Here is a 21,500-nt window from a genome sequence, read left to right on the forward strand (position 1 = left end):
AGAAAAAATATAAAATATACGTTCAAATATTCTGATAAAATTTTTAAAAAGAAGTAAGTGTGGGTTCAAATGAATATCGACTTATAGTTATTTAATATATTCTGGATATATGAAAGGTGATAAATCATTTGGAAGGTTTCTATTCCATGTAATCATGTTAATAAAGCTGTCACTGCCGGGCGAAAGCAAAACAGGATTACGCTAAAAAGCAAAAAATACAAATAAATGCTATTTAGATGAAGCGTTAAAAAAAATTTAATTAGGAATGAATAAACAGTTATGGCCATATAAAATATTTTGTACATGATTACAAAGAAAGAACATCCTGGTGGGCTCTGGAGTGCTTTAAACATTACTGTGGTAAATAAAAGAAACCTTCTTTTTATTGTTGTGTTTAAAACCTTTATAACAGTTGCCCACATTAGGAGCATTGTCCAGAAGGTAGGCATATCTCTTTCATCCAAAAAAAAGATTTCGCTAATGTAATTAAAGAGGGTTTAATTCAAAATGTAAATTATTGGTAAGTCTCAATGACAGGAAATTTATTTTACACTATACAAAAATAAAATCTTAAAGATTGATCAACTGGATCCACCATCAAGAGCATGGGCAAATCCGATCTGCTCATGTTCTGATCATCTCATCCTATACTGTGGACATATATAGCATCTAGTGAATGTGGTTTCTTTATATTTAATAATTGCTGGCAAAACTAGCAAGAAAGTGTATATTGCTATAACAAATTCTTCATAACTTACAAGGTTTCCAGTGCAAATGACTTGAAACTAAGTTTGAAAGCAGCTCAAGATTTGTTGTTTTTATTGTTAAGACAAAGAAGTGGAATGTTTTTGACAAAGTCAACAAAGCCACATGACTTGGATTTAACTGAATTGCGTTTCACCTCAATTACAATGATGAACTGATGATAGCTGCATCAAATAATGTGTATGGATTCGAAATTCCAGACAGTCAATGCAACTCTAACCACATTAATGAAAATGTGGTTTAAGGGGTTATTTATTTTTTTTTTCATGTACTGGTGTATACAGTACATGGTATATACTTAAATCACAGTAAAATTGTCAGTATCTAGATATGTGCCCAACTGTATACAGGCTTTTGGTGCGGATTTAGGTTGTCCAAAATGTGCAGTGAGGAAGCAGTCTAGTCAAAAATGGCCACAGTGATGAATAGCCGTTTTGACATGTCCATTTTCAATAATTTATAGTGAGAAATTTACACTTGACATTTCTATTAAAATGCATAGGAAAGGCAGGACCTTCCTGATTGTAGCCAAGAGGCAAGCAAAAACAATCATGAAAAATTGAGTCCCTACCACAGCAAACTAATTGAGTTATAAGTTCATAACTTTGGGGCTTTTGAGTTGCACGTGGAATCATAGCAGATTTTTACTCGCCATTATTGGAATTCTTTACAGGTGAAGTTAACTCATTTTATAAGGGACCTACAGCATTCCTGCAAACATATCAAATGTATTTTGGGAGAATCATTTAAAAAATCAAGTTCAGGATCGAAACGTTTTTGAGGTTCCATAATTAGAAAGACTTTTTACGATGCAAGCAACAAATCCCTTCTCATGTTTGGTTAATTACATCTTACAGGTGTGTGGAGTCTACTATCACTAGCGCCTATGGATTTCAAGTACCAAGATCATCTTATATCGAAGTGTTAGTGTAATTTAAACCTATTTCAATGAGTAAAATAATCGAAATAAAAGTTGTATAAATGAAAACTTAAGTAAACAGTTGGCTGATTGTGTTTGTAAACAATGCATTAAACATTTATTAATATTTTACATTATCAGTATTATTAGCCTATTACCATTATGTGCATTTTTGAACTATAATTATTGGGACACATGACATTTCCAGCCATTCACGGTTATTCCTAAAACTGTTCAGGAATAAACTTAAACCACAACCACAAACTTAAAGGCTCACCATTTTCTTAAGTTGCAGGAGCATTAAATGTTTCCTTCACCAAAACTAGGAGACCCAAACCTGTTCCAGCATGACAATGAAGATGGTTTACATGGGTTGGAGTGGAAGATCTTGAGTGGTCTGCTATAGAGCTCTAACCTCAACCCTGTTGACCACATTTGGATTTGGATTAGAACTCTGATTGCACCCCAGGCCTCCTCAGCCTACATTACTTTGGCCTTGGGAAATCTCCACAAGCACAATCCAAAAATCTTGTGGAACATTTTTCCCTTGTTCAAAAAGCCCATACCATACTTATAGTCAGGTGTCCAAAATCACTTGTTGATATACTGTATTTATTATGATATTCTTATTTATATATATATATATATATATATATATATATATATATATATATATATATTATTTATTTATTTTTTATTGTACAGCAACAATTTGTCCAGCACACGCCGACGTTGGAACTCTCTCAGTTGTGCCTCAGCCGTAGCCTCTCCTCGAGGTCCAGGCACTCTAGGTGGCACCAGCAGCACCTCCGGCATGGGCAGTGCTGTCAAACTGCACCTGGGCATGCAGGTCCTGCTTAGCAGTGCCAATGAAATGTGCACCATCCGCTACGTTGGCGCTGCTGACTTCGCACCGGGCCTCTGGCTGGGCCTGGAGCTGCGCAGCCCAAAGGGGAAGAATGATGGTTCGGTTGGCTCAAGGCGCTATTTCAGCTGTCGGCCTCTCCATGGTGTCCTGGTGCGCCCGAGCAGGGTCACTTATCGCGGTATTAACGGAGCCAAGCTGGTGGACGAAAACAGCTGAGACCACAAGCTATTATCTTTTTTTTTCACCTGTCTCTCAGCTCTTTTTTTTCTTTTCTTTTCTAGTAAATAAGCAGCTGGATGGATGGAGAGACAATATGCTGCCAGTGGGTGAGATGAAGCACTTTGAAAGCACAAAGGACAGGGTTATTAGTCAGCAATTCAGCCTGTGTAATGAGATTTATTGTGTGTTGTTTGGGTCCTGGATGAAGTTTACTAGAAGAAACGAGTTCGGTCATTTGTATTCTTCCTAGTGAACGTTCACCTTGCAAGTGAGATCATTTATTTAAATTATATTTAATTAAATTATTATTAAGTCCAATTTAGTTTTAGTTTTTTTGTTTGTTTTCTGAGAGCAAAATACTTTTATTTGTATTGTTGGAGGAATAGCTGAACGGTAGCAATTTGTAAGCACTTTAAAGAAAAATCCTGCGTATTACGACAATGACTTTCATCAGGCTTGTGGTGTAATAAACTAGAAATATGTTCAAAACATGTTAATAAGCATTCATAAGGTTTCCTATAAAGTGCATCACATTTTCATAAAAAAAATTGTCTTTACCATGAATCATACATTGTTAACTTGTTGAATTACATGATGAAACAGTGTTCATATTATATCATATAATATTCATATGATAACACTTTTACCAAGCACACTTAAACTAGGGCAGATTTTTTTTTTCCAGTGCTATAACCTGTTTCAATGCATTTATAAGCAAATTTTGTCTTACAAATGCCTTTTGAATGCATTATAAAAATAAATTCATGTATTCAAGGTCATTATACATAAGCGTTTCATAGAAAGCTGTTCAATGTTTGCCGTTTAATTTTTTTTTCTTCTGATATATGATAACGAGGCAAAAATCTCTGCATGACAATTGCACTATAATTGTGTTACTACTGAACTCCCACACTTTCCTTGTCCCTTCCAAGGGTCATTTTTAAACAGTTGCTGAATATCCACTTATGTTTAGTGTTGCTATTTTTAATCTGACTATGTTCATTTTGTTCAAAAAAAGAGAAGAAAAAAACAAAACAACATATTTGGAGCTTTTCTTTCAAAGCCTTGTTTTAACTTGTCTAGTCATAGCCATTGAACTCACATTTATCATTTGCTCTCCTGATTTCCTTCTGAATGCATCTTCAAAAAATAAATGTTCCAGAAGAATGACTCAGGTGCAGCTGTGTATTCATTTGAAAAAGTCTGAAAGAAATGGACATTAAAACGGACGGGTATGAAAACGTCAGGATTGAATAAGCAGATAAAGTTTTCTAATCAGAAAAAGAAGCGCTTCTGCTAAGACTACAGCATCGCTAATGCCATTTAGCGTTGCTCTCCAGTCATCTTATTTCACTTAATGCATTAAATGACTTGGATTTATTTGCTGTTGAGGTGTCATTACAGTCCAATGGACTTGTTCTCGCATTGAACTGGAATTCTCTGTAATAGAATGCAGGATAAAATGTAATCTTTCTTTGGAAAATAGTTCCAGAGAAGCAGCATTTCTTTAGAGAAATCCTAGTGTTTACAGAAATGATTACAAAAAATACAAAAGTAACAGCCAGTCTAATTCATGTACTTTCTATTCCAAAGTAAAATGGGTTGGTAAAAAGAATGGTGCTCTCCTATTGATACTCAAATCCAAACAGAGCACAGATCTTTCCAACGAGATAAGGCGGTGCTCTCGATAACGTCTGTGCTATGTTTGTTGTGTATTTTGTCTGAATTTAAATGAGCAGCTTTGGTTGCAGATACTAAGTTCTGTGGTTTGTTGTTACTATAGGTAGTGAATTAAAGTCTCCCTGGCAAATGTCCAACTGATACCACTATTACTACTACTACTACTACTACTACTACTACTACCACTATTACTACTACTACTACCACCACTACTACTACTACTACTACTACTACTACTACTACTACTACTACTACTTTTACTACTAAGACCACTTCTACTATTACTACTACTACTACTACTACTACCACCACTACTACTACTACTTTTACTACTACCACCACCATTACTACTACCACTACCACCACTACCACTACTACCACCACTACCACCACCACCACTACCACTACTACTACTACTACCACCACTATTACCACTACTACCACCATTACTACTACTACCACTACCACTACCACTACCACCACTATTACCACTACTACCACTACTACTACCACCACTATTACCACTACTACTACTACTATTACTACTACTACTACTACCACTACTACTACCACTACTACTACCACTACTACCACCACTATTACTACCACTACCACTACTACTACAACTACGACCACTTCTACTATTACTACTACTACTACTACTACTACTACCACTATTACTACTACTACTACCACTATTACTACTACTACCACCACTATTACTACTACTACTACTACTTTTACTACTACCACTACTACTAATAATGATAAATGTTATAATGATAAAATGAAAGCTGGTTTTCTCGCTCACACATGTGTATTCGAAGCTGACAAAAATGTAACATTTATATTATACAATAAAGTTTTCCATTTTTTTTTGATAATCAGCTTAGTACCTACTCAGCATTCACTACTTCGATGTAGACTATCAGCACAATTTTAGTTTTTGTTTTCAGTGATTAAAAGGTTGAGGGCACTAGAGAACGAAGCAGCACATATACAGTATAATAAATCAACTGGATGGATGAGTGAGCAAAAGAGGGTCAAAAAGATGTGAGCCAAATTTGGAAACAACTAAATTCACTAATATTTTGTATGTACCTCGGTTTTTAAGTCACAGTTCGGTTCAATTTCGATACGGCTGGGGGAAGAAACGCAAAACATAAAACTGCTTGTTGTTTTTTATTAACACAGTTTATTTACATTTGTGATCAACATTTGAAGAGTAATAAAATTGAATAAATTATATTAATGCAATATACTCTTTTATTATATTGATTAAATTAAGAAATTAATTAAATTGGCACAAATTAATTAATTCAATAAAATGAAATAAATGTATTAATTAATAGTTTACATTTGTTAGATCTCCATTTGGGCAATACATATGTGTGTGTTGTGTGTGTGTGTATTTTATTTACTTACTGTAACTGTTCTACTTATTTCAGCATAGTTTAACAAATGTCTTCATTCCTTCCATCCTTGTGGAAAATATGTGGACTTTTTATGATTTTCTCTTTTTAAGAGAAATTCTTTAAATAATTATTTAGTGTTTTCATGCATGTGCAAAACAAATCGTTATTCTGGTACGGAGTGTTTTTTTTCTTTATACCCCTGGCATTGTTGTGGCTGTTTTCAAGTTTATTAAATTTTAATAATATAAAAAAATGTGGGAGGCGGAGCCTAAACAAACGCAATACGTTCCTAAAGGAACTCAGGTTGTTCCGCATGTAAAAAGAATTGCATTTGGTGCACAAGTACCGAACCAAAAGCCGTGTACCAAAAAACTTTTGTACGAATACGTGTACATTTACATCCCTAGTGAAGACTGAGCAGAATTTGGAGAGGTAGTAACAATGGAGATTAGGTGTAAGTATTTGTAGCAAGTCATTGTAGCTAACAATAGATTTTTATCTTGGTACTGAAGCTTACTAAGTTTTGTGTTGGTGTGGAAAGTTTTGCTAAAATACAGCCTCACATTCTGTTTGGGGGCTTTGCTTTAAGGTTCAATTACCCGTTCCATACAAACTATTGGGAGTATTCAGTTACATTTTTTTTTTACTTTTGTGATTTTCTATAGGAGATGTAACCATCCAAGATAAATGGGCATTAAAATGAATTAAAGTGGCATTTCTTACGTTCCTAAGTTACTAATAGTAAAATGATTTTAGTGGGTTAAACTACGTACGAAAGATCAGTTGAATATCCCGGATCTAAACGATTCACAACATTTAATATCATCTCTTAGACTGGAGTTAATGAAGATGTTTGCGATCAGTTAGTGCAGCTTGACACGAAGACAAAACAGTGATGTTCGGTAATGCAATAAGATTCTCTATGCTTTCTTTTTATGAGAAGGACACAGGCTTTTGCATTGTGAGCAAGCTGAAACTTCCTTAAATATGCAGCACGGCAGGCAGGCAGCCAGCAACACATTACAATAGGAGTTATGAAACCATGAATTAGTTTTGCAGTGCCATGTAAGGTTAGCATTTTTGTTATTTTGGCTCTGTCTCCCCGATGATAATGAGCAGTTTTAGAGACATTAGCATTGAAGGTTACACCGAGGTTCTTAACTGAAGCTTTTAGTTTTACATAAAAGCGGTCAAGCTCCAGGGCAAAACAACCTTACCACAGACAGACTTAGTGCCCAACAGCAACATCTCTGTTTTATTCAAAGAAGGAAGTTTCTATTCATATCCTCAGTATTGATTCAACCTCGAATTCTTTTGGAATGTTGCTGGAGTCCAGTAGATCGAAAAATAAGAGGACCGGTTTGCTTACTTACATTTGGGGCATTTGTAGCAGCTTGTTGGTTCTGGAATTTGAATTTGCAACCTTCCAAACAGTTCAACTTCTTAACCACTGAGCCACCACTTCTGTATAACATGGCTTTATTGTGTGGGGTTGGGTGAAATAGACTTTCACAATTACTGAACTGGAATAAAATAATTGCTTACCTGCTTATTACTTCATTGGTACTAAGTGATTACTTATTCACTACTACTACTATTGATTAAAAGATCCCTGGTGGTCTAGTGGTTAGGATGCGGCGCTCTCACCGCTGCGGCCCATGTTCGATCCACGGTCAGGAAACCGACCCCAGCCACTCTTAGTGCCGGTCCCAAGCCGGCTAAATGGGGAGGGTTGCGTTAGGAAGGGCATCCAGCGTAAAAACATGTGCCAAATCAAACATGCGGATGGTCCGCTGTGGCGACCCCTAATGGGAGAAGCTGAAAGAAAGTTTTACTATTAAAAAAAGATCCTGCCATAACCATACTTACCAGCCTTCCTAAGGTCTGGGGGAAAAAGCTCAAATGCCCCTGAATTAATACTAAGAGCATTGAATTATGCAAACTCCATTTGAAACATCACAGTATAAGAAAAGATTGAGACAATAGGTTAGCAGAAAATATTGTACAGTGGTACCTTTAAATACGAATGCCCCAAATATGTATAATTCAGAATACGTATCGAAATTCATAAAAAAATTCTTATCGGTTTACGCATAAAAATTCAGAACAGGAATCGTCTGAATCTTGCAGGCTAAAATTTGAATTGACAATGGTTTTCTCATACCGCCTCCCACGCCTCTCAACCCTCAGTTAGCGTCTTCAATTCATTGTGAGAGCACTGTCTTAGCGCTGTGTTTATTACTGTGTCTTTGTTTCGTTAATATTTATCACTAAACAGTATCGCATACACTATACCATGCCTATTATATCGTAGTAAGATTCGTCTCCTTTTAAACAATAATTCTCCCTCCTTCTCCTCCGAACATCATCTCCATCACGTCAGTATTCACTCTTCTCCAAAGGTAGAATACCCAGTAAAGATAATGTTTTCCTCTTTTAGATGTTAAGGCACCATTATTAGATGCTAAATACTAAATAATAGTAGTGCATATTGGGTGTTTTCCCACTTATTATCCCACTTTACATTATTCCTTATAGGTAAAATTCGTATCAGTATACGAATATTTCAGAGTGCGAATCGTGTTCCGGAACGAATTAAATTCGTGTTTTGAGGTACCACTGTATTATTAAATGATGTGTGGCCCTGTTCAATATTTTTAAAATTAACCATTTATTGAATTCAATTGAACTGAAACAAAGAGACCAAAGAGCAATAATTAAATTTTCTGCAAAGATGGATACAGCTCTTATATACACAAAAGCTTCCTTTAGAAGCCACAGGTTAACTGAAAATAGATGGAATGAGAGAGTTCAGTACCTCAATTCCTCTTTGAGTTAAATACACAAATTTACACCTCTTTCACACAAGTCACACAAATCCTCGCAGTGTTCATACAACAGTAAAATTATTCACAAACATGACAATTTCCCTGACCACTTAACCCTTTTTCAAATACCAAGGCAACTGATTGCCTTCCCGCTAATAGATGTCAGGCGCCTTTAACATGAACCGATCTGCTAAACAGAAACCATTAAAGATTTATTTCATTTATTAAATTTCAAGTCCGATGAAAACTGCTGTAGAATTTTAAAAGCCAACCAAATTCAAGAGTGAACCAAATGAGGCATAGATGAGTGGAGCGGTTTGCCTTATGAAGCACACCATTAATAATTTACACAGCTTCCAAATAATAAATTAACAAATGAATAAATAAACAAGCAGGCAAGCAAACATCAACAAACTTGTTTTTCCCTGTGAATGTGAGAAAGGATATGAGAGCATTTTGCAGGTAAAGTTCTTATGAGCGACTCCAGCACTGTCTCTAAACTTTTAAAGTCTATAAAACTCCCAGGGCTCCCTCCATCCATTGACTTCCTAAAGATTTAGATATGTAAAACAGTCATTCTCATCTTAAAAGTCGCTGGTAGTGAGGAGTCAATGTTGGTCTGGTCGAGAAGCAGAGCGAGTGGAGGGAGGGTATGCATGGTGGATGTGAGCTGAGGTGGGCACAGACGGATGGCACAGTGTTTCAAGCGGGCACTGAATAAAAGAGTCTGGGAGCAGGAAGAAAGAGGAGGGTTAAAGCACTGTGGCATTGTGCCCATCCATCTTAGGGAGTCTGGAGTCCTGAACTGTTCCCATTGTCACCAGCAGGGGGCGGCTGTCCTCAGCAGTGCCAGTCCGGCCTACTGAGATGGGTCTCTGCTGGTTGGTGAGGGCAGGAGGTGGCATGGCATTCTGTGGTCCAGACAATGATTCCAAAGGCAAACCTTGCTCCTGGTAGCCATACCCGATGTTACCACAAGGGAATCGGCGAAGTCTGTAGAGAGGTACAGGGGGCAGGGCTGATGAATCCAGCAAAAGAGGTGCTGGGCCAGGTTGGGGAGGAGGGGGCAAAAGAGGCCTGCACTGCCCCTGTTGCTGGATTTGAATTTGCTGTTGTTGCTGGATTTTTTGCTGCTGCTGCTGGATCTGTATCTGTTGCTGTTGAAGTTTTTGTTGTTGCTGCTGCTGAATTTGTATCTTCTGCTGCTGCTGGATCTGTATCTGCTGTTGTTTGTGCTGATGCTGCAGGCTTAAAGCCTCAGCCATACCCCCAGTCCGGCCAGAGAGCTCATGGCCTTGACCTCCTGCTTGCCTCTGTGCCTGGGCCTGCCGCCTCTTCTGCTGTTGTTGAAGGAACCATGAGCCATATGTTGGGTTCCACAAATTGGTCGGCTTCCCATTACGGTTATCCTTCTCACCTGTAGGAGCCTGAGCAAAACCCAAGTTGATATGGCCTCCATCTTGGGGAGCAGGGACAACAGAGGAGGGCTTGCTGCAGGCTGGCAGTGCCGATGTTGAGGATGTTGGTGGATGGAGCTGGGAGGCAGCACTGGGAACAGGTTTGCTGTCAGAGGAGTGAGCATTCATAAGGAGAGCCTCAGCAGCTTTCTTGGCCTCCTCTGAGCGGGTCACAGTGGTGGAAGATGACACTTCCTCTGTTCCCTGGGGAGTGGCTAGTAAAGAGGGTGCAGCAGGGTCATCCGGACGCATGGGTACCCGCTCTTCCTCCTCGGGCATCGGCCCATACTCAACAGGTAAAGGTACGTTTACCACATCTGGATCCTGCAAAAGAGATGGATATTGCAAACAGGAAAATGTACCAAATAATTACTTCCTGAGTTTGAAAATACAAAGCCGAGATTTACTCAAGTATCTTTCCAAAAATGCTGGTAGATGCATTTAATATATATATATTTAATATATGGGCATTGACAATGCAAGGAAGTAAAAGTTTAAATAGTCTTGCATTTTAATGTCTTTTAAATGATTTTAGGGTCTAATTGTCCGTGTCGCAAAAACCAGGACCCTTGCAAAGTACTGAGTATATTAACAATTAGAATAAGATAATGTACCAAATCATTTTTTGTGTATTAGCAATGCAGATTCATGCTATACAGTGTATATTCTTTGTACAAAAATAGCGTCACTGACTCCACAGTTACAAAATGTGCTCATGAACCCTCATAAGAACCATTTCTGCACCTGCAAACAATAGTCAATCCGTTCTAGGATAGTGGAGAAGTTTGGCCTGTCTTCAGGTTGGTGTTGCCAGCTCTGCGTCATTATCCGATAGCTGTTAAACACACACACACGCACAGACACACACACAAGCACACAAAAAAAGTTGACTCATTAAAATTTGGTGTTTTGTTTATTTCCTCATTACTGGATTTCTCCCTTACCAAGCGAGGCTATTTACTGTGTGGGTGATTGCGTTTCGATAGCTGAGAGCCAAACTAGAGTAAAAGGCACCCAACTGAGATTTGATTTAATCAAGGCTTTTTTTGTTGTTGTTAAAGTACAACAAAAAAAACAGCTAATTACAATTTTCATTTCAGTTGCACACATCAATTTTTCCAATGCATCCATCGCACAGAGCTCACGTGTTATTTGAAGGTCGATTCATTTCAATGTAGAACATAAATCTGGTCAGACAATTTAAACAAGTTTCTGTATCGTTGTCTTATATTGGGCTGGGACTTTGCATTATTAATTCTGAGTCAATGCCTCCACTGATTAAGTTAGAATTTGATACAAATGAGAGAACTGATTGAGGAAGAGTTAAGGCATGGTCACAAAAAAAAAAAAGATCCCAAATGTCCTGATAATCTCTGGGATCACTGTTATATCTCGATTGCTGATTAGATCTTTAAATCCACCTTCAGATTTCTGTATAACAGCTTTGTGACAATGTCTACTGTGAAAGTATATATATATACTATATTATATATATAATGGTGGGCATAATGCCACTCACACTGGTCCTGGGCAGTTTTTTGGAGGGTCCATCCTGCCTCCATTAGTGACAAAATCCAAAACCTCCTGATTACTGCGGCTGGGGTACGGCATATATCCCATTGAGAAGATTTCCCACAGCAGCACGCCAAAAGACCTGAGCCGTGTAATCAGGGAAAGCAAAAAAAAAGAGAGGGAATGAGTCAATCACAACTAGAAGTATAAATATACAGTATAAATTTTAGATGACATACAGAATGATAAAACCTTTTTTACATGATGCGGTGTTTTTATTACCATGTATCAGTTTTGGAGGTAAAGATTCCTTCCATAAAGGCCTCTGGGGGCATCCATTTAACTGGCAGCATGGCACGACCTCCTTTCCTGTAGTAGCTGGCTCTGTAGAGACACAAGCACATACTGCATTTTTCATCCATGCACAAGCTCCAATGCCCACAACAGCCAGGCACAGCAGCATGCTGACTGATTAACTATGCTCTAAGATTGAAGAGAAAAGAGAGGAAGATGTCAGTAGGAAGTAGAAATCTTCATGAATACTGTCTTAGTCAGAAACATATTCATTGGGCAAGTGTGAGGAAATATTTATTTTTCATTACAATCGTTCCAACAACAAAAAGATGATCTTTTCAGACCTGCATTTGACTAAAATGGCTGAGAAAAACTGCCACTAGGTGTAAATATCTGTGTATATAATGCTTTGTGATGGATTCTATTCCATTCCCACTTCCCTCACAGTATTTCTGGAATAGGCTCTGGTTCCATTGTGACCTTGACCAAGATAAAGCAATGATTGTATGTGTGTTACATTTTATATATACATAAACACATACCACTAATGATAATACCCGAATGAAAATTTGATTTTATAGGATTATCCTATTTTCTGTATTTCTTAGCCATTAACTCTGCTACATCATTGGTGTAAACCAGAGGCATTAATAAAGTATAAATGACCCAAACTCTGCATTTGTCATGTAAATAGTATTTTACAAACAATATCTGAATGAAGTGTTATATGAAAGTATAAGTATTTGGTAGTTTATTTTGGCAATAAAACAAAAAACAATACCTTTGTTATATGTGATTAATTCAAAACAGTTGTATTGTTAGATATTCACTGGTTTAATGAAATGTTGCAATGGCATTTTTTTTCCTTTTAGTAAAAAGGGTTTTACACAAGCAATATACAGTACTTAAAAAAAAAAAAAAAAATGATTTATAGCAAAGGATTATGTATAAGACTGACTTGCACGAGGAAAGCTCGCTATTGTGATGACTCGCACGTATCCACACTGATAAGTGTGTATTCAAAGTGGATTATGATTCAATTTCCAGACGCTTATAATTCTACTCGGCAAGCCGCACTGAATATAGCTCCTACGAGCGAGAGTCTCAGTCACTTTTCCTCCTTTCAGAGCAGCTCTTATCTGAGATGTGTTCCTGTATCAGATCTGCTCACGATAACTGTGCTCACCTAGAGAGAGTAGAAAGGGAAAAAGAGTAAAAAACGACTTTGGGGGAAAGGTACACAGAAAGCTCCTGATTGTTGCCATGTCGTTAAGCGCTGGTGGGACAGAATCGAGGGAAACCGGTTGTTTATCATAGAAAGGAAGCGAAGAGTCAAAGATGTATTACCTTTTTTTTTCCAAACAAAGACATTTATACTCTTGACAAAAATCAGAGCTTTGCCAGCCTTATCATGTCTTGGTGCTGCAAGAGCTGATGTGTGGCCCTTTGAGATAACTGACAGCCACACCAACTCGGAGACATTGCTCTACTAGGGCTTTACACATATATATATATATCATGCTTGTATAATCCTGCTCATGGAAAAGCCACACGTCTCTCGTTCCAGGACGAAAAATAAAGCAGGACAATCCTTGCTAAAATGGAAAGGGATCATGCAAAGCATGGGCAGACCTCTCAGCTATGTATTGCTGTGGGAATCTGGACTTGGATTAGATTAATCCCTTCATATCAAACTTGATCTGAGTGGTGAGTAAAGGCTGCTTAAGGAATAGTGTCTAAAACCGGTGCCTGTGTTATGATAAGTATTTTGTCTCTGCAAAGTCCTTCGAACCGGTCTTGTTTTTCACTCAGATAAACAACGCATGGCCAAACATCATTTCATTATTAATTTTACGAAAATAAATCCAAAATGTAAAAGCAATATATAAAATTGTAAGTACACCTTAACTGCTTCCATAAGATTTATGAGGTTAAGTAGCAGCCACGTTCTGCTTATTAAATGCCTTTGATTAATCATCAGCAAGTGTGATCACCTTTATAAAAACCAAAGTTTTACCAGTTTGCTTGTTGTTAATGTGTGTGTTACCAATAGGGAGGAAAGACATTAGCAGCAAACACAGACAAGCAATTGTTGCTACCCATCAATTTGGAAAGGGTTATAAGGCCATTTTTAAACAATTGAAAGCCCATTATTCTACATTGAGGAAGATTATTAATACATGGAAGCTGACATTCCAGCAAATTCTCTCCAAGGTCAGGGCAGTCTTTGAGTATACCAAAGTATTTTAGAGCAGTGGTCCCCAACCTTTTTTGCACCACGGACCTGATTAATGTCGGACAATAAGTTATGTATAATTTCTGTGCGCCCCGGTACCAAATGACCCACGGACTGGTGCCGGTTCCTGGCCCGGGGGTTGGGGACCACTGTTCTAAAGGAAAATATAAAGCAATCTGTCTGACAGCTAAAACAAAATAAGGTCATGCAACAGCACAAAGATCATAGGCACACCAGCAAATCTTTAACTGAATGGCTGAAAAAAACAGAATCAAGGTCTTGCAATGGCCAAGTCAAAAGTCCAGATCTCAGCTTGACTAAAATCCTGTGGTTGGACCTTTAGAAAGCTGTGAATAAACAACTGCCCACGAACCTTAAAAAACTAAAGCAACATTGGAACAATGAATGAGCCTCATGCCCCATCCTGAGAGCCTAAAAAAAGTCATGTAGAAAATGATTACTTAAAAGTATTGCTGCTGAAGTTACTTCTACAGGGTGTACTTAGTTTTTCACACATGGCTTCTTAGTATTGGCTTTATTTCTGTAAAATAATTTACGACATGGTGTATATGCCATGCGCTGGTTGGTTTTATCTAATCTTAAGAGCTAATTAAGACCAAATGATTTTAATGACTATGTCCTGATACGTTTAAGCTTAGAATACAAAAGGGGAGTATTTTCTTTTTCACATGACTGCTCATTCAAAAGCAAATCATTTTGAACGTTATAATATTGCCTCATTCTCGGCATGAAACCATGTTGCTTACAGATGTTCACCTCTTCCCTCAGCATGGCTTCCACTACTCTTTCCCATAACTTCATGGTGTGACTGATCAACTTAATTCCCTTGTAGTTACTGCAAGTCTGCACATCCCCCTATTCTTAAAGATCGGTACCAGCACACTCCTCAGGCATCCTCTCACCTTCCAGAATCTTGTTGAACAATCTGGTTAAAAACTCCCCTGCCATCTCACCTAAACATCTCCATGTTTCCACCACTATGTCGTCTGGTCCTACTGACTTTCCACTCCATCCTCTTAATAGCTGCTCTCACTTCCTCCTTTCTAATCCTATCTACTTCACCATCTCCACACCATCCAACCTTCTCTCCTTCTCTAATTTTCCTCATTCAAGTACTTTTGTTTACTTACATTTACGAAAGTATAAATGTGTACAAAAAAAGTACTTTGAGTTTGAATAAAGTCATATTTAAGCAGGGAATTAGTACTCAAATAAAGGAATGGTGTACTTCATCCTCAGCTGTTCATAAGACAACAAAGTGAATAAAGTTTGAATTCATAATATAAAACCCCTAAGCCAGGAAGTGTGTTTGCTTTGTTTTCCATGTTGTATACGAGCAAAATTAGAATTTTTTTACATAACAAATTTGATCTGGTTCGCTCATATACATACTACAGCTATAAATGCGAATACCGCTTGCACTCGGAGTAAATGGCGCATAGTAAATGATGGACTTTATAGTTTTAACGTTGGTGCATGTCGCATCTTGTTCCTCGTTTTTTTTAGCCAAAAACTGCATGGAGTTATTTTATGTCGGATTGTATCGTGAAAAAGAACTAAAGAACTGAAAGACTGCTTGTTTACCAAAACAGAGTATAAACGAACAAACTCGGGGTTAATCAAATGTATTAAACCAATCCATCTTCGTCTCTCTCTCTCTCTTACACACATACACACACACGATTCCCAAAACAGTATTACATAAAACTGCTGGTCTCAGAAGCACCAAACAACCTTAAAACCCTAATTTGAAAGCTTTGTCTCATTGCTCTAGAGTTCTGAGCTCTTGAAGTTTAGCAGAGACATGCAGAAATCGTCTTCAGCGATTAAAATTGCTTTACGGCATCATGACACCGGCTCTGCTTACTCAGCACGCTTCTTTTTACCAGAGTCATCTTCAGCCTTACTGCACTAGAAGCTGTCAGGGGCTACCTCCAGTTTTTCTTAAAAAAGAACAATAATGTGCATCCTGATTTTTTAACTGAAAAGAGTTGCTATGCAGTAGCATGAAGAAACCCGTATGAAGTAAGAGTTATAACGTATAAAGTTGATTATTTTGTTTTAATGGGGCATACTGAAGTGTTACATTCCTTTTAGAGCACAGCAGATTGCCAAGGTGAAGAATTTTATAAATAAAAAATCAGCTCCAAAATGTCAGTCTTTCTCCAGACTCTCTCTTAAGCACTCTTTCTTTAAGATACACAACAGAGAATCCACAAAAAAAAGTAATCTTTCTTAAAAACTTTCTCATTGCAAAAATGTTACAAAGCTTTGTTTAAAGATTTATAATCACACTCTTGATGTCACCCAAATGAGCATGGGTTCCCCTTTTGAGTCTGGTTCCTCTCAAGGTTTCTTCCTCATGTCATCTAAGGGAGTTTTTCCTTGCCAAAGTCGCCACGGCTGCTCATCAGGGATAAATACACACCATTCACCTGAACTGTTAAATTCTGTAAAGCTGCTTTGAGACAATTCCTGCTGTGAAAAGTGCTATAAAAATAAACTTGACTTGACTTTGGCACAGGAGACTCCTTACAAAAATGGTAAATTCAGCAATTACCCTTAAAAAAATCTGACCACTATACAAGTCCTTGTGAATGAGTTGTTACTATGGAAACAAGAGCTCATAATATTACCCTGGGATTTGCCTCTAGCTAGAAGTACTGCCAGAACTGTCAAAATGTATCGCCATGTGAACAATCACAGTGAAAACACTTTACTCAAGAATAGTGTTCACAGGGCTGCATGACACCTGCATTAAGTTTTTTTTTCTTCGAGAAGAACATTTATTCCAATAATCATCTCGACATTGTATTGCTTTGATGTCAAGGTGACAAAAAACTGCAATCAAGTGACAGATTTTTGAGAACCGTTGAGACTTATTAATCACCCAGAGAAAAGTATAAAAAATAAGCAAAAATACGTTTCATAAAGCTCAGGACTTGAGGATTTGGCATCAGCTAGATGAGGTTAGGTTTTCATCATGTTACTTGGGAATGCTGTAAACTATATTTTAGCAAGAAAAATGATCTTGTGCATGCATTTACTATTAATAGAATGACAGTTTTTAACAGTCTGTTAATCAAAATAAAGCCAGCCTGTAGTCCAACCCTTTTCCCTATTGAAACAAAAAAATATGATAAAGAAGACCCAGGACTGCTGAGCAGCAAGAGTCCTAAATGGGATAAGAACGGGACACCATTGTGTGACAGCTAGTGTCCTCAATTCCCAGATTTATGCAGACTGTTTAAACATTTGAAATGTTTTAATGTTCTATTGTAAATATATTATGGGTCAATGATATTTGGACTTGATTACTACTTATTTTGGAATAGGGATTGTAGTTTTCCATCTCAATCTATTTTTTAAGCATAAAAGAATATTTCACATGAATTCTGCATTAATAAATATGTAAAATAAAAGAAAGAAGAAAAAAAAAAGAAACTAACAGTACCAAGATTGCACTTTGTAAAACATATAGTTTCATTTGCCTTTAAGTGAGCCTCATTAGTTTCTGATTATGTGTGATTACATGAAATGTAAAAGCAGCACTCCATTTATACTTTGAGAGCTATATTAATTGCAACCTAGAGAGAAAGAGAGAGAGTGAGAGAAAACAAACAATTTAACTTCCTTTTTGCAGGGAAATTACATAAGGATGATAGATGATTTAGATAATGATAGATTTTTTTCCAATTAGTTATTCATTTAGCCACTTTAATTTAAAGTTACCAAATGTAAATGCAAAAGTTTTACATAAGTATATATACAGTACAGACCAAAAGTTTATATATATATATTATATATACAGTACAGACCAAAAGTTTGGACACACCTTCTCATTCAAAGAGTTTTCTTTATTTTCATGACTATGAAAATTGTAGATTCACACTGAAGGCATCAAAACTATGATTTAACACATGTGGAATTATATACATAACAAAAAAGTGAACTGAAAATATGTCATATTGTAGGTTCTTCAAAGTAGGCATCAAGAGAATGCCAAGAGTGTGCAAAGCAGTAATCTAAGCAAAAGGTGGCTACTTTGAAGAACCTACAATATGACATATTTTCAGTTGTTTCACACTTTTTTGTTATGTATATAATTCCACATGTGTTAATTCATAGTTTTGATGCCTTCAGTGTGAATCTACAATTTTCATAGTCATGAAAATAAAGAAAACTCTTTGAATGAGCAGGTGTGTCCAAACTTTTGGTCTGTACTGTATATATATTTTATTTTATGTTTTTTCCATTTAATCAATGTTAAGACGGAATTATTTGGATGATAAAATGATTATTTTTTGTCGAATCCATTAAATCTTATTCCATTCCAACAACATTCCAGATTCTCATCGCTAAGTAACTGCAAATATGATCGGAGCAAGTTAATTTCCAAATAAATATTATAAAATCTAAAATGATGGTGATTCACCCCACTTGATGAACTACCAGCGTATGTTTTTTTAATTTGTTTTTTTTATATAATTTCTGTTTTTAAGCATCTGGACATTTTCAACTTTCTTTTTTAGTCCACCAGGTCACAAGTTAGAGGGAAAGTGAGAAAAACAAACATTAAGGAGAGAGTGCTGGTGAAAAAGAAATTGCTGGTCTTGTTAGTGAGTGCCTGTAAGGAGAGTCATGAAATATTTCACTGGCAATATTCCAATGTTGCAATAGAACTGAAAATAATAACGGTTATTTTTGGGGACATGATGTGATGTCCCGTCTTGCTTGTGTGGCTGCAAACAATCGAGTTGCACAAACAACTCAAAAGCTTGTCGATTCCTCCCTCCGAAAGATATAGTGAAGGCAAGCAATCATCTCAAACAACCTCCTCATAAGCAGAGTATCTGATGTGAATAAAGCTCATGCAGATAACAAGCTATGCTAAATTGTTAGCTAATACTAGTTAACTGTATCGGCATAAACAGAAGAAGAAACACCTCTAAGAGTACATTTTAAAATTATGCTGAATGTTTTTTTTAAGCTAGAACGTTGTAAAATACATGAGACCATGTGATAGTAGGGAGCAAGTGAACACTGTATGCAGTGTACTTTGTGAGAAAGTTGCACCATATTGCACAGCAGTATGCACAGTACTGTTTGGTTGGCCAAAAGTGATTTCACAGGACTTATTCATATGCAATGTGTCTCTTCAGGTTTAATGTGCAAATATACCTCCCTAAAAAAAGGGGAAAAAATAAAATAAAACAATTTACAAAATAAGTCAAATGTATTGAGGTCAAATGTAAGTTAAAATATTTCGACTCAGTAGTTTAAATTCATTGCAGTGTCAGGTAAAACTCTATCCTTTCATGCTTTGGGATTTTTACATTTGATGATAATCAGCAGAATACCTGTAGATGTCTCTGGCCATGCCGAAGTCTCCGATTTTGGCCACTCTTCCTAGACCTTTACAGGTGAGCAAGCAGTTTCTCGCTGCAATGTCCCTGTGGAACACAAACACAGCTTTAGAGCTAGATGTACCTAATTTTAACTTGTACCTTACAACTTGTAGATGTATCTCAATTTCTCATTGCATTTCACTTGATTGCTTTTAACTGTTTCTTACAAAATTTCATTATTAAATTCCTTTCTTTCGGCTTCTCCCGTTAGGGGTCGCCACAGCGGATCCTCTGCATGTTTGATTTGGCACATGTTTTTACGCTGGATGCCCTTCCTAATGCAACCCTCCCCAATTTATCCGGGCTTGGGACCGGCACTGAGGTGGCTGGGGTTGGTTCGATGACCGAGGATCGAACCCAGGCCGCAGCGGTGAGAGCGCCGCATCCTAACCACTAGACCCTCCATTATTAAATTCCTACTCCAATACATTCCAATTTTCAGTCAAATAAGCTTTTAATACAATACAGTACACAGTAAAATGAAACTGTTCCCCAAAGACATTTAGCTAGTTTGTAACATTTGCATTTAAGCTAATATTTGAAAGAATAGGAATAAACCTATGCGCTATTTAACCTTAGCTAATTCTCAACATTACGGGGTATTTAGCTAGTTGCGTGTCTTTATAAAATAATAGAAATCTGTTGTTACTGAGTAATTCCTAGCTTATAAAATGCTAGCAAGCTTTTGGACTTTAACTAATCTGTATCATCAGAGTTATTAGCCTGCTAGTTAACATTGAAAGATTCGAATTAACGAACAAAGATGTCGCAAATATTAGATATCTATCACCATTCAGTTTGATTGTATCATTCAATTTATTAGCATGCTAGCTATTGTTTGAGAGTTTAAAAATAATGTTGTTAGGCTCAGCACGTTTTCCCACATTAATTGGTTTAAAAAATAAGGCAATAAAATCATTGTGTGATTTGAGATTAACTTTTTTTCTTTTGTGAATCTTTCTTGTACTTTTGCTTTTCTTTTAGCTGTCTTTGTGTAAATTTACCAGTTTCTACTTTCCTACTTTATTTACTGCAACGATTAAGGAGATGAAACCTTTACCGCATTGTTTATTAGAATGTGTAGTTGCACTTTTACTTTTACAATTTCTCTAATAATTTTTATTTTATTTAAACTACTATTTTAGATGAGTTGTACTCATTCTGCACTAATCTGATCAGCAAATGAACAAGCACACCCTGAATGATGAAATGGTGACAGCCTTGAAAAATGAACTGTGAGATTCTGTATGTTTGATAAGAATTTTAATAATAAAACAGGGTTTTGAAAAAAATGTAAGCAAAAATAAATATATTTTTTAAAGAAATGTTGACAAAATTGAAATAATAATAATAGTGTTATTACACTGTCCTACGACTTATAATTGCACTAAAATGATCTGTAGTTGCTATTCATGTGTATACTAATAGATTTCATTTAACTAATGTTCTATATGCAAGCAATAAAATGCAAGCAACAATCAACCTGGTGTTCATGTCAGGGAGTCACCAGTCACGCCTCCCTCCAATGCTCACACTCTCACTCAGCCTCTCCCTGCTACAAATCACCTGCACCTGTCCTCCTCCTACTAATCACCTACACCTGTCCTCCATTTACCCGTCCCCTTTATAAGGTCCCTATTTCCCTTCACTCACCGTCCAATCTAACAGTTATGACCATAGATCACCCAGACCTCCTACTGCTCTTGTTCCCTGTGCTTCCATGCTCCTGGCTACGCTTAGCTAAGTGTACCCTTTTGCTACAGTCTCTTCTCAAGCTCTCGATGTGTGTGCATGTTTAGACCAATAAAAGACAACCAGTTTTACTCCTGGTTTCTGAGGCCTGGTCTATCCGTGACAGTTAAATTATAGTAAAATAAT

General features: G+C 36.9%; 2 protein-coding genes across 10 annotated transcripts in view; one reads left to right on the forward strand and one right to left on the reverse strand.

The window, feature by feature from the left end:
- The window catches only part of zgc:103755 (uncharacterized protein LOC449988 homolog), a 73,305-nt gene extending 69,364 nt beyond the window's left edge, over positions 1 to 3,941 (forward strand). For 4 of the 6 annotated variants that reach the window (XM_046856149.1, XM_046856148.1, XM_046856150.1 and 1 more), the window contains exon 15: positions 2,390 to 3,941. In XM_046856149.1, the coding sequence (XP_046712105.1) occupies positions 2,390 to 2,768 (379 nt within the window). In that variant the 3' untranslated portion in view covers positions 2,769 to 3,941. Of the gene's footprint in view, positions 1 to 1,622; positions 1,727 to 2,389 lie in introns of those variants that run through there. The other 2 variants (XM_046856151.1, XM_046856152.1) reach the window with 2 other exon arrangements.
- Positions 3,942 to 8,898: 4,957 nt separating this feature from the next.
- alk (ALK receptor tyrosine kinase) overlaps positions 8,899 to 21,500 on the reverse strand; it is a 457,491-nt gene continuing 444,889 nt past the window's right edge. For all 4 annotated transcript variants that reach the window (XM_046855620.1, XM_046855619.1, XM_046855621.1 and 1 more), the window contains 5 exons: positions 19,575 to 19,667; positions 11,946 to 12,047; positions 11,671 to 11,805; positions 10,896 to 10,986; positions 8,899 to 10,475 (listed from right to left, as the gene is read on the reverse strand). In XM_046855620.1, coding sequence (XP_046711576.1) covers positions 9,447 to 10,475; positions 10,896 to 10,986; positions 11,671 to 11,805; positions 11,946 to 12,047; positions 19,575 to 19,667 — 1,450 coding nt within the window. In that variant the 3' untranslated portion in view covers positions 8,899 to 9,446. The remainder of the gene's footprint in view (positions 10,476 to 10,895; positions 10,987 to 11,670; positions 11,806 to 11,945; positions 12,048 to 19,574; positions 19,668 to 21,500) is intronic.

The sequence above is a fragment of the Silurus meridionalis genome, chromosome 8, assembly GCF_014805685.1.
Source record: "Silurus meridionalis isolate SWU-2019-XX chromosome 8, ASM1480568v1, whole genome shotgun sequence".
NCBI lineage: Eukaryota > Metazoa > Chordata > Actinopteri > Siluriformes > Siluridae > Silurus > Silurus meridionalis.